The sequence below is a fragment of the Vidua macroura genome, chromosome 2 (genome assembly GCF_024509145.1).
Source record: "Vidua macroura isolate BioBank_ID:100142 chromosome 2, ASM2450914v1, whole genome shotgun sequence".
NCBI lineage: Eukaryota > Metazoa > Chordata > Aves > Passeriformes > Viduidae > Vidua > Vidua macroura.
The window spans coordinates 113,226,723-113,240,542 of NC_071572.1; the positions used below are offsets into that span (position 1 = coordinate 113,226,723).

The 13,820-nt window shown below is 40.8% G+C and overlaps 1 protein-coding gene across 1 annotated transcript in view; it reads left to right on the top strand.

Moving 5' to 3' along the window:
• GABRR3 (gamma-aminobutyric acid type A receptor subunit rho3) overlaps positions 1 to 13,673 on the top strand; it is a 31,177-nt gene extending 17,504 nt beyond the window's left edge. The window contains exons 4-9 of the mRNA XM_053970273.1: positions 861 to 1,084; positions 3,209 to 3,291; positions 3,895 to 4,035; positions 6,617 to 6,769; positions 8,858 to 9,054; positions 9,974 to 13,673. Coding sequence (XP_053826248.1) covers positions 861 to 1,084; positions 3,209 to 3,291; positions 3,895 to 4,035; positions 6,617 to 6,769; positions 8,858 to 9,054; positions 9,974 to 10,276 — 1,101 coding nt within the window. The 3' untranslated portion in view covers positions 10,277 to 13,673. The remainder of the gene's footprint in view (positions 1 to 860; positions 1,085 to 3,208; positions 3,292 to 3,894; positions 4,036 to 6,616; positions 6,770 to 8,857; positions 9,055 to 9,973) is intronic.
• Positions 13,674 to 13,820: the final 147 nt, after the last annotated feature.

Genomic DNA, 13,820 nt, shown 5'->3' on the forward strand with positions numbered 1-13,820 from the left:
CTACTCAAATAATAAAATCGTATTACAGGGCCATAAAATCATATTACAGGGGAAGATCTAACTCTTTTCACAGTATGCTTACCAGAAGCAATTGTTCTACTGAGATAAATGGTGTCTGCCTAATAATACAAAATTTGTATAGGTGAACACAGAGCAGTCAGGCTGTGCAGAAGCTCACACTGGCTTTGCAGCATCCTCTCCATCTCTTCCCACATGTGCAGTCGTGATGTTTCTCTAAATAGGATCATAAAATACTTGTAATAACGTTTTATGTTAAACGAATAGTGTAGTTATTGTAATTATTGTAAAATCTAACTGCTTACTCTTATGATATTCATTGATTTGTTTCTTTATGATGCATTTAAGTAATAAATGCATTAATTTATCCCCTGTACAATATTTGTACAAAATGAACAGATTTGTGGATTTAAAAAATTGACTTAGTGCCCATGCTCCAATTGATCTCTTTGTAAAGGAACCTTAAAGGAACCACAGTCCATTCTTGGAAAAGGTTGTGAAGATTTCCAGAGGAAACATTTTTTCCATTTACCCTTGTCTGGTTTTAAAGCTTCTTTATCACTGCACAGCTGGCCCAATCCAGAAGACCACTGAAATATGTAGAAGTTTTATCTAAGGATAAAACTTTAGCCTCCGATACCAGGGACAAGACTAACAACCAGAATCTCACCAATATTCAAATTCAAACTCATTGAGTGGTGCTTGGTTCCTCTCATTAAGGATCTTTCAGATAATGTGCAGAGAAGAAATTGATCCTTTGCATTGAATTGATTAATTTGTAGTGTTTTCTACTGCACATGTCTAAAACAAGTATTGTCTTCTTTTATTTTTAATGAAAAAAGGACTTCACAATGACTTTATACCTCAGACACTACTGGAAGGATGAGAGACTCTCATTCCGTAGCAACAAAAACAAAAGCATGACTTTTGATGGACGGCTGATAAAAAAGATCTGGGTGCCTGATGTGTTTTTTGTGCACTCCAAAAGATCTTTCATCCACGATACAACTGTGGAAAACATCATGCTCCGAGTGTACCCCGATGGCAACGTCCTCTTCAGTCTGAGGTGAGGAAATACCCTTCCCTAAGAAAATCCATGACTGCAATTGTCATGTATTGGCTGTAATTGAGTTGACTGGAAATACTTGCAGGTAACATTCTCATACTGGGCTGCCATTAGTCCCCTGGCAGCACATAGTGGCAAACTGGTGTGCCAGTGGGGAAAATAAATTGAAGATTGAAAACGTATTTTTTCTATCATTCAGATATTGTTTCCTGTTGAGTGAGTTATCAAGAGTTAGTTCCTTGCCTTGCTCTAGCAGTATTACTACTGAATACAGTAAAACCCAAAATTATTAACAAAGAAAAAAACATGGGTTTGGTTGTTTTATTCTTTTTCTTGAGTCTTTTAAAACTGTCTCAGCTATTTTCACCCTGGCTTACCAGTTAACATGCCAGTGATACAAACCAGGGCTCTAGATAGGCACAGAGAGCAGATTTTTGGTGCTGATACCACCAGTGTTGTGGGACTAAAAGGAACTGGAAAGTGAAACAGCAATTCCAGAACTGGAATAGCAAGGTCATTAATGTGTCTCCCTTTCCTGTTATTGCTTTGCTTTATGAAGGAGATTTGCATGATGTGGCAGAAATAGTTTTAATGGAGCAATTTTCCCCCTAGGGTAAGGAGCCTGAGGCCTGTGTGTTGCAGAAATTCAGTTTGGTACTAATTAGCTTTGAGCACAGAAGTGATATTTCATCCAATCTGGACAGTTTGAAGATTTATGGAAGCATTTGAGATGGTGGCTGTGTAATAATTGTTGCAACAATTAATGAATTTATCTTCTCTGTCATGAGGACGTGCAGAAATCCTCACAACAACAACTGTGCACCACTTTAAAGTAGTGTATGTTCAAGAGTCACACTGACAGTAAGGAACAATGAGGTGAAGTGTGCTTTTTATTGCTGTATTAATTTCCATAATTCTTGAGAAGGAGGGATCAGAGGAACTATACCCCTCCACTAAGGCTTATATCAGTGATTCTCCAAGTGAGAAGCAGGAAATGTTCCTTAGATGTGCCTTAAAACACCCTTTTTTTGTATTGCCAGTTTTACATGTAGTAAGTAAATTATATTCCAAATACTTGCATGCAATAAATCTGCATATGTCACAGTTTTTCTTTAGTGCCTGGCATCCAGGATTTTAATGAAGCAAAGTGAAACCAAAATCCACATCTGTTGCTAAAATAGTCTTTCTTTTCTCCTTGTTCCCCTGGTCCTTTAGTCAATAGCTGAAGGATGGAAACAACATCCATAGTTGGAAGTCCTATGCATGTCCCACTCTTAGGATCTAATTTCAAGCCAGTAAAGTCTTATATTTGTAAAGATTCAGCTACAGTGTGGTTTCTGGGCACAGGTTTTCAAAGGGCACATATATAACCTTCACTGAAATTCCTGTAGGATTCCATTTGGGCAAAACTGAAAAAATTGAACTAATGAACATCAAATGACATGCAAGCTGTGATAGGAAAGGAAAATTTGGCAATGTTTACCATATTTAAGTTGCTGGCCCTAGCAAGTTCAATTTTTTTTTGTTCTTTATTAAATACAAAGGGATAATTGTCCTCTAAATATATGGGAAAAAACAGGTGGAATGTCAACAGGCTTTGCCTAGATTTCCTTAAGCTTTTTACAATATAAAACATTTCATTTAAGAGGAGAGTAAGCTTCCAGAAATTGCAGCTAATCTCTTTTTACAATTAGATATTATAATCATTCCAGCTGGGAAAACAACACTTGGAATACTATTTGCTCTAATCTGTAATATTATCTACTTCAGTCTATGAGAAATCAAGTCAAGAAATGTGAATTCCCTTTGTTAATCTTTGTAAGTGTAAACCTTCAGACTAAAATGTGTGAAAGGCTAAAGAAGGATCAGGCCAAATATAGGGTTTAAAAATCAAAGGTAATGTATTTAATAATAAAGACTATTTATGTTTTTTTTTTTTTTAAAGATGATCTCTTACCAATTTAACTTTATTTCACCACCTTGAAGCCATTTTACAAGCTTTTAAAAGGGCAGAAAACCTCAATCAATAGGGTTCTAAACAGCAGATTAGTACTAAGATGTGTGCGCAGCTAAGGAAGTATGAAATTTTTCATTTTATTTCTGTTTTTCTCTTCTTTTCTGCAGAATAACAGTTTCTGCTATGTGCTTCATGGATTTCAGTAGGTTTCCTCTGGACACACAGAACTGTTCTTTAGAACTGGAAAGCTGTAAGTTTAATTCCTAATTGTTCTTCACATGTGCATTCTTATCAGCACCCCATCTTGTGCATAATACCTCTTTCACTTACTTTGATGTGTGACCTGAACCCTTCAGCGTGTACATATTGAACTGTAAACAATTTGGGATCTTTCCAGACCTCAGTGAGCTTTGGGAAGATGGAAAAACCATTATGCACTCTGCTTTATTCCCACTGGGTATTTATTCCAAGGCCTAAATCTAAAAATCCCTCAAAAAGCACGAGGTTTTTTTCTCAGAGGAAAAAAAAAAAGTGCAGATTAAAAGTAAAATAAAATGTCAATATTTGACTTGTTGGAAGAATGAAAATGAGTGCTTGTGTCACTATGAAGCATCTGCTTTTTCACCCCTGCCTCAGTTGTAAGTTGCTGTCAGGGCACAAGGCTGGGCTGCACTTGGAACAAGATGGAACATGGTCTTTGCAAACTTCTTCCATGCCAACTGACAAATTGGTGTGAAAAAATGTCTCTTTGGTGTTTTCCCAGATTGGTTGAGTGGTCTCCTCTCCCTAAGAAAGGAAAGAGGAAGTGATTAACTTCAGCAACTTTATAACTTCAGTTTCTGCTCTCTCACAGATGCATACAATGAAGATGATCTGATGTTGTACTGGAAACATGGCAACAAATCCTTGAGCACAGATGAGCACATCTCCCTCTCCCAGTTCTTCATTGAGGAATTCAGTGCTTCCAGTGGACTTGCTTTTTACAGCAGTACTGGTATAGTAAGCCCCTCTCCTCCAAAGAGAGAAGCACAGGATAAAATAATGCAGAATGTCTTTCAAATTCTTTGCTAATAAGTGACAGTGGCTGCTGAGAGATCAGTTAAAATGAGGTCTTGTTAGTCTGGGGCCTTGGTTCTCTTTGCACTACCAATATAAAACTTCATTTTAGGGAAAAAAAAGGCCATAATAATACTTGTAACTTCATATCTGGCATTAAGAACCTGGAAAAAATGCACAACCACCAAAAATGTGCTGTTATGAGCTCTTGCAAAATCATGGTGCTTCCCTGAAAGCCATTGGAGTATTGAAATTACAGGAATCCTTATGTCCTGGCTATACAGAAAAGCTTGAAAATGGAAATCCTAAAGGGTCAGATAGTAGAAAGCAGACAAGGGGAATTCAAGTGTGATTTATTGGCTAAAATATCCTCACTTTTGAAGCTGTGTAACATCACTAAAAGTCTGCTAGCAGGAGGATTTTCAAATGAGACTATTTCTTACCTATTCAGGTCTAATTCATGATTTGCTTAATTTTCCTTTTTTATACATAAAGTTGCAGGGAAAAAATCCCTTTATGTCAGTGCAATGTAGTTTAAATTCAGGTTGATCTTCCCCAGACAGGTTTTTATTTCTCCCTGTAGATATTGCTCTATACTTTCTGGCAAATTGCACAAGGCTTTAGGAGTTAATTGTAGTCTTGATTTCATGGAGGGTGGAGTTTATTTTCCTTGTATTCTACATGAAATTATAAATTTTGAAACACTTCTCTATGTAAGTAGTCTAACCATATGTTTTTAACCAAAGGAAATAGCACTCTTGCTATTGTACTTTACAGTCTGAGTAAATTCATTTCAGTTTGGTTATTGCCCTTTATATCAAAACAGATGAATAAGAGAGAAATGACTCCATTTATTATGATGAAGTGCACAACTCTTTGGAAAAAAGACATTTAAGGAAAGCAGCAGACAGAATTATTTGGTGTATTTTATTTACAGGTTATTTTCGCTTTCAAAAGAGGGCCCTTCAAATTTGTGGTGGCTGCTACTGAATGCAGGAATCCCAGTTTAACTTATGATGCAGAGCAGTGAGGAATTCACAGCTTGATAAGGTTCTTCACCCTTATCTCCTGCTCCTGTATGAGCTAAGAACAGAGCTCCATCTTTCAAGAGCTACTGTCATGTGGATACCTGCTATGGTAACTGTGCCTTGCTGAGAGCTACATCAAATTTGTCCTTGTTGCCAGAAGGAGACTGGGATATTTTCCACCAGACTGGGTTCCAGGAGCTCAGCTGGCTTCTTTCTGCCTTGTTATTCTCATCAAAAAACACTCAAGGCAAGAAAATAGAGCCTTGTGCACAGCGGGGCACCCTCACAAAGCCCCTGCACCCCGGGCTTTGCAGCACCTCACAGCACCTTTGACTTTGCAGAGTGTAACTTTACACTTAACATGCAGAGGTTCTGATGGTGAGCTTATACAGCAACATAAAGGTGAAAGCAAAGACTTTTTTTTAAGTCCCAGGGACCACTGGGAAGTACCTGAATAATGCTTGTAGCATATCTGCTAATCAGAATGTTGTCCTTTGTGAGCTTACACTTGGCTTTGAGGTTTTGTTTTGTTCAGGAGGTTCTACTTTCTCTTGTTTTCTTGTTTCTTGTTGGAAGCAAATTTACCCTCCAAGTAAATGATAGTGGAGAACAAACAGCACCACTCTGAGAGTCATCATTCCCACAAAGCAGCTTTCTGCATTTCAGGTTCTGCATGTCCTTTCCTGTGAATCTCAGTGAACAACACCTGTGGTGTTTAGGCTTTTGGAGTTCCCAGACCTCCAGAGGAGCAACCATTTAAATCCATTTTAAAGACAATAATCTTTAAAGCAAAAAACCTTATCCACAACTGAAAACACAATAGAACATTTAATATTATTTGAGGTTCATTTTGATATGTTCTTCTTTATAGAGTCACTCGATGTGATGGCAGGACTGCTCCAGCACAGGCTCACGGATGCCTCTGTCTGTCCTGGACAGGCAGATGCTGTGCAGCCACCCACTTCTGCCTTTTTACCTCCCTGTAACCTGGTTTCCCTGCCGTGGCAGGAGGTACAGCACGAATGCAGTGCTGCACAGGCAGAGCACGCCCCAGAATTCACTAGATGGCACCCTGTCCTCTAAAGTGAGCGCTGGGCCGGCAGGCAGGTGGCTCCCACCAAAAAAAAAGCCAGGAAGGAAGGGCTGCTTCTTATCGGGTAATTCAGGGAAGGCAGGTTGTTGGCATCACTGGACAATTGTATCCTGTCTGCATTCTCCTGGCAGTTTGACTTCAAGTCTATTTGATTTTTTTCAATTTCCCAACGTCAGTTATAACAGAGTATTTTTGACATGCTCCCATAAATGAGGGAGGATGGGCAGTTTGTAAAACACTGTGTAAAACTAAGGTGCTGGCAAGGTTTCTGAGGCATTTACTGCTCCTGCTGTGGATACACCACTCCTGCCAGAAGGAGAGGCCAGCAAACTGAGCTCTCAAGTAACACAGCTCTCTTCTCCCCCCAACCTGTTCCTCTCCCTTTTTTTCCCCAATAGGTTGGTACAACCGACTTTTTATCAACTTCGCACTCCGCAGACATATTTTCTTTTTTGTGCTACAATCCTATTTCCCAGCCATGCTGATGGTGATGCTGTCTTGGGTTTCCTTTTGGATTGACAGAAGAGCTGTTCCTGCCAGGGTGTCATTAGGTAAATCTTTGCTGTATATTCTTTGGGAAAGATAGAATCGAGAGGGGAGGATTTGCAGTTACCTTAGCTTATTTACACAGTACATGAGCAAAAATAATTGCCTGAACAACACTGTTATTGCCTCTGTTGTCATTACCTACATTTGGAAAGGGGATGTTTGTTCAGACTGGCTTTGCTATTTTTGGAAACAGCTCGCACACCACAAAAGCAAAAAGGGATGATTCTGCAGATTTCCTGATAGATTTTTACTTAATTGCAAAACCTGGGTTTTCCTTCCTTCTTCCTAGCAAAGTAACAGGTAGGAACAGGCAGTCAGATCCCTCCCCAAATCCATGGGTCATTAGGTGTAGCCCAATCTATGGAAAAGCTCTGCAGCTCTTCTTTTTCTCAGGAAACATTCGTTATCTTCCTACCAACTTGGAAACAGTTGCCTGTGTGGCAAAGCCTTTCATTGTGGGACACCTTAGAAATGTTTGCTGTGGTGTCTTTGCTGTGCAAGGCACACAGTCTTCTGTGGAAGCCAAAAAGTAAGTTCTGAACACCTCTGCTCAGGAGAAGAGGACCTATTACAGTGGTTTTTATAGAAGTGGTTTTTATTTTTTTTCCCTCACTGGTGAATCAGTGGAGGCCACTCCAAGGCTGTCCTTGTTGTGAATGTAATGCTGGTGGCCTTGGAGTGAGTACATTTTTTTCAAAAATTAGGATCTCTGAAGATCTGATGGGAATTTGTTAAGACATCAAATGCAGCCATAATGCACCTGAGTCCCGCAACTGTCAGGTTGAAATAAAGAAGCTCCTGTTCTTTCTTCTCACTGATGCTGGTCCCAGAAGCCAACTGTATGTTGCCATATTTCTTAGACAAGAGAAAAAGCCCTCATTTTTCTCTGTAACTGTATCAATCTAGAAAAAATAGGATGGTAGCCACTCAGTCCCTTCCTATCGGCACAGTCTAAAGCTATTAATACATGAGATATAAATCTCTTTGTTAATCTGTAAACAAATTATGGTACCTCCTACCTACTTTTATTAATGCATCTATGAATTCCTTTTATTTAGAAGAAATTTAACTTCATCTTTAAAAATAACTTTTTAATTCTTAGCAGGCAATTTTTAATGTTGTCAAGATGATTTTGCTGATCATGTTCTTTATGAAGGTTATGCATCAGGAGTTCCATGAATAAAGCACATTTCATTAGCATAATCATACATAATTTATAGGAAACCTTAACAACAAAGTTTACATAAGCCTAGCTCCTTGGCCTAGAGTATATGTACATTAAGTAAATTGATTTCCTCTTATATGGTGTATTTCAAGCTCATCCTTCAACCTAAAGACGTAGGGGGAAAATTCTTGTATATTCCAGTGGACTTGAACTGGAGTAGAACTGAGGAAGGGCTGCAGCTGACAGTGCTGTCTCACAGCTATCAAGATGTTTTCACTTCCAGAGTTACACTGATTTCTTTAAAAGCAGAGCCTGTGTTGGGTGTTTTTTTTTTTTTTCCTGAGCTGGAGCAAACCAAAATGAGATGAATAGCTGATGTAAGAGCAGGGATTGAAAAGATGAGGGTGAAATTTTGGTCACACTGAGGCAAACGATAATTTTTTCTTAGTTTCAGTGGCTGTAGCATTTTTATGCTAGTTTGTTTTTAGAGAGCTGTGGAGTTATGACAGAGACATAGAGGCTGATATTTTTTCTCAAGAAGTACAATTTGAGAAAGGGTTGGGAGGGAAAATGGTGATTCTCTAGTGATTTTCCTGGACAAGAAAATACGCAGTGGCAGCCCTGGCTCTGGGAAGTGAAGAATGACCACAGCTTTCACCTGTGTGTGGCAGTGCCCAAAGCTGTCACAGAAACACGTTCCTTATGCTGCTCAATGACCATTCTGAGCAGAGAAATGATTTAGTGCTCTCAGTATTGTGTGTGATGGGTCCTTCATGGTTCACTCCACTTCTCAGAGCCTGTGTGAGGGAGTTAAAGGGGGTGTCAATCACATGCCCTCACAAAGCTCTGCTGTCCAAGCAGTGGTGATGAGCTAAACAGAACCAGCTGGCCAGAACTGTGATAACCTCTCTTTTCTCTCTGGCAGGTATAACTACAGTGCTGACAATGTCCACCATCATGACAGGAGTAAGTGCCTCAATGCCTCAAGTGTCTTACATAAAGGCTGTGGATGTGTATTTATGGATCAGCTTCCTTTTTGTCTTCCTGTCAGTCATCGAGTATGCAGCAGTGAACTATCTCACCACAATTGAAGAGAGAAAACAACTCAAAAAAAGGGGCAAGGTACAACCCTCTGTGTTTTGTTGCCTTCTGAAAGCATCACACAAGCCACAGAGTAGTCCTGATACACCACTGTGATAACAGAACAGTAATAATCTCTGACTCCACTCTGTATCTCACTTTTTTTTTTTCACCTGGGTGAAGGGAGACAAAGTGTCCTCCTCTCTGAGATCCTGAAAGATTTGTGCTTTCTCTCTCTTTTCTTGTGGCAGAGGTTAGTGCCCCCTTTTTTCCCCCTCAGAGGAATATAACCTTCCTTCTATTTTCAAATACCTATCAATCAAGGTATTTCTCCTGTCTGTAAAATAGACTTCAGCATGCCCTCATATGATATTCCACCCTGTTTCCTATTTCTTTTTTCATCCCAAGACCAGATGAATGACAAGGTCATTTTTAGACAAGTGTGCCTGAAGCAGAAATAGTCACAAGTTAAACATCTGCTTTCTGTGAAACTCTCACTTAAAACCTTTGCTTGAAGAATATCCCTCTGTAAACTCATTTGCTGGAATACCATGAGGGGAAGAGCACAGAAAGAATGCATATGTTGCTCACATGATTGGATAACCCCATCAAAAACTTACTCCCACAAATGTTTGAAGTAATTTCCCACAACTCCAACACAGACCTACAGGAGAGAGTTAGATTCTTCTATTTCAGCAGCTGAGGCACGAATTGCCAGCCAGCAGCTGGCAATAATCAGGCAGACAAGTGTGTTTGATGGTATTTGATGACATTTCCTTGCTCATGTCCCGCTCAAGGGGGCAGGCCCCACAGAGAGCCATACTGTGGGATAGCCCTGTTCTCCACATGCTCTCCACAGAGAGAACACTGAGGGGAAAGCTTTCTTTATCTTTGTTTTATTCATTTATGATTTGCCACAATGCCTCCTGCCTGATGCACAGTAACTCTCCTTTGTTGCCAGGCTTCAGGAATGTACAGCATGGACGCAGTGCAAGCCATGGCTTTCGACGGCTGCTACCATGACACAGATGAGGAAATGGACCTGAGTCCCTTCCCAGAGCCCTGTGAGGAGAATGAGACCAGGGCAAGTCAAACCAACATCTCCAATGCTGACACACCTCGCTTGAAGAGGAAGAGATCTCTGAAGGGAAATGTGGGCAGGATTATTTTACAGAACAATCATGTTATTGACACATATTCCAGGGTTATATTTCCCAGCATATATATTGTGTTCAACTTTTTTTACTGGGGTTTGTACATATGAACAAAAATGCTTATAAGCTAGACTTTATTTTGTGTATGAGGGTTGCATCATACTTCAAAAATAATGCAACAGCAGTAGAAGAAAAGATTACAATTTTACAAAAGAGACTTTTGCATCAAACCTGGGCTGGTCTGGTTAGCAGCAAAATTCTTCATGAAAAACTCTCACATGTCTGGGTTCTTTTCCAACTGGACTATGCAGAGCTTCACTGGGGTGATCCCACGCACAGGTTCCACTGCAGTAGCACAGGAGCTGTGTGCTCACCCCCCTGAACAGACAGCAGCTCCCACCTGAGGTATTGTCCTGTTTCTGTCTGCACTCCAACCCTTCCTCTCGAATCAGCCTCTCTGTTCTTGACCCATGCTCCATTTTGGTCGGCAGTCGGCACCAACCACTTTGGGATAGCTCCTGTCCTAGTCTCACTTTCTGCATTCCAATTTTCATGGGCAACCCCTGTGCACCTCAGCAGCCTCTGCCCTCGGATGGGAACCAGGGGAAAAATTATGGCTTAGCAGTGCAGTAGGAACCAGCAGGAGTCCAGGTTGATGGGGCTTTGTAGACTGTGCATCAGCAACACTTCAAGGAAACCCTTCACCCTTGTCAGCTCTCCATGACTCTCCATGGTTTGAAGAATCTGGCTCACCAGTCCCTGAGGCAGCACAGGAACAATATCCCAGACCCTGTGCACTTGCAGCCACTTCCCAGCTGGATGAGCAGCAGCTCCAGCACGAGCCATGTCCTTCACGAGTTCACCTCTGCCTCACCTCGACCTGCTGAAATCCCCTGCTTCCTGCAGAACTCTTTGGCTTAGAAACACAGGCTTTGAGACAAAGATTTTAGACAACTTTGTCAAGAGAACAAACCAACCACGCCTTTGGTTCTTCCGCTTTCTGTTGCATGTGAACTTGGGGTTTTGCCTGCCTCCCTCTCGCTCTGGCTTTTGAGATTGAATGTTCCAGTGAGGAGAAGCTGCATCTGCCCCTTGCAGCAGTGATCCCCAGCACAGTTCCAGGAAATAAAAGGAAACGGCTGTGCCAAAACAGAGACACATACAGGAAACCTGTCCATCTCAGATGAATCCTGCATGGAAATATCCTTAGGTTCAGGCTAAGGAGGCTGAATTAAGGATGTTCAAGGATAAATACAGAAAATTTTCACAGCTTCAGAAAAGAATCAATTGATTACTTTTGTAACTTTCAATTGATTACTTTTGTAACTTTCCCAAATAAGGAGCGTTTTCCACTAAATTCCTTGGGTTTGTCTGCCATTTAATGAGCTGAGTTTATATTTACAGAGTCAGATCAAAATGAAACTTTTGAAGTTCAAAAGGATCATTTGGTGACAAAAAGTGTCACAAGGTAAATACTTGGTCAAGTTTATTGGTCAAGTAAGTGGAATAAATTTGGAAGCCTGAGTCACTCTCTGGTTTCTTTATTTACTTACCTTTTTTTTTTTTCTTGTTCAATTTACTTATTTTCTTGCTCCCATCTTGTTTGTTCAGAGCATGGTGACATCTCTTAACTTTTTCAAAGAGCTGCATTTGTCAAGCTCCCAGTTCCAGAGCTGGAGAAGTGGTGACACGGTGCCTGCTGAGTGACTGAAATCTCACTGAGTGAGCGGGACAGATCGCTGCCAAACAAATGTATCAGAGCTGAGACAGCTTTTGATGCTTTTCCAGGAAATCCTGTCATGGAAAGCAGAACCATACCAGGAATGACAATGCTGGGAATGCAAAGCCAAAGGACACACAGGCAAGAGTAACAGCACACCAGGCGTCAAGCTGAGCAGATGTATAGTGTAGCTGTATATAAAAATACACCATCACAGCCTTGCTCCTGCACTGCCATTATGAGGCATCCTGCACAGATGTTCCAGATTGCCTGAGAAGATCCCATCTAGTTGCTCCAGATGTGTACTGTGTCTTCTAAAGTTTTCACATGAACTAGTATAACATCATTGTTTTCACATATTTATCTGCCCTACAAGAGGAAGTATTTGTTGTGTAGCCAACAGTGAAGCCTCAGCCTCCAATGGAGAAAATACTCAAAATCAGTTCCCTTTTCTAAATTCCTTGCAGGATTTGCAGCAGCAGAAGCCCTGCAGCACAGCATGTCCAAGCCCTGTGTAGGCTGAAACAAACTGGTCCTCACGTGGAGGTGTGGAGGAAAAGATTCCTGCCTGCATTTACCTTCCAGGCACATCTGTACAGGTGCCAGAGAGCTGCAGAGCCTGCTTTTGGTGGAGAAAGCTGTTGTTACTTTCAGCTGTGAATGAAACCATTGGCCAGGGGTTCTCCCCACCCAGAGTACAGCAGATCTTCCAGTTCTACCCTCCTGCCCTGGGCAGGGATGCCTTTCATTAAACCAGGATGCTCAGACCTGACCCTGAACACTTCCAGGGATGGGATATTCACACCTTCTCTGGGCAACCTATGCCAGGGCCTCACCAACTCACAGTAAAGAATTTTTTTTCTAATATCCAATCTAATCCTCCCTTCTTTCAGTTTGAAGCCATTCCCCCTTGTCCTATCACTACATGGTCTTGTAAATTATGATGACATTTAACTTTTACAGCAAATCTTTTAATTTTTATCTGCATTAAGTGCAGTGACAGGGATTATATCAGGATAAATTATGCATTAAAAAATCTATTGCTTGTATAAATAGTAAAAGATAACAAACAGTATTTTAACGAATTATTTCTTGTCTAGAGGGGGTGCTAGAGGGCCGGCTAAGCTCCCATGACCCTCTGAAGTGTGTGTTAACTTCCTGACAGGTATGGTAATAAATACTTGCAATCAATTTGTCTCTGCAGACCGGCACGGAAGTCTTTAAAAAGGTATTCACGAGTATTTCCCATTCCTGCTGGTTTTGCAGCCAGTCCCATGCGTGGGGTTTATATCCCACAGCATTTACTGCGAGTTAAAGCACCACAGGCGTGATGTAAATACGTACTTGGTGAGTGTTCATCCTGATGGCACTCAGGCAGTTATGCTGAGGGTACTTTGTGGATTTTTGGAGCTGAAATAACAGCTTGTCATGATTTCTGTGACCAGCTGAGGTGCAGGATGTGGTCTCGCTATTTTTAACATCTGCTGCTACACCCATCTGTAATAAGAAAACATCCTGTGGGAGTTAGCTTAGGTGATTCAAACTTCTAAGTCCGGACAACTTCATTCTTAAAGGTTTTATAATTCTCCAAACTGTCAGTACATAAGAATAAAGCTTTAGTAACGCCTACCTAACCTCTTTTTCTGATGTCATTAGCCAATGCAAACTAAACCATTAGCAGGCCTCTTTAGTAAAGGTAATTAAAAATACTTCTGGAAATTTTCATGCGCTCGGTAAGGATTCTGAAGATTTCTTTGAGGCAGCTTCAGAGGGACTCTGGAACAGGATTTTGGTCCAGGAAAAGATCGCGCAGCTAAAGCCCAGACACTGTTGTGCGTACGAAGCAAAATTTAATCCTCTGAATAACTTCAGCGGAGACACTGTTGCGTTCCTGATGAAATACACACGGGAATAACACTGGAACAGCGCCGTAT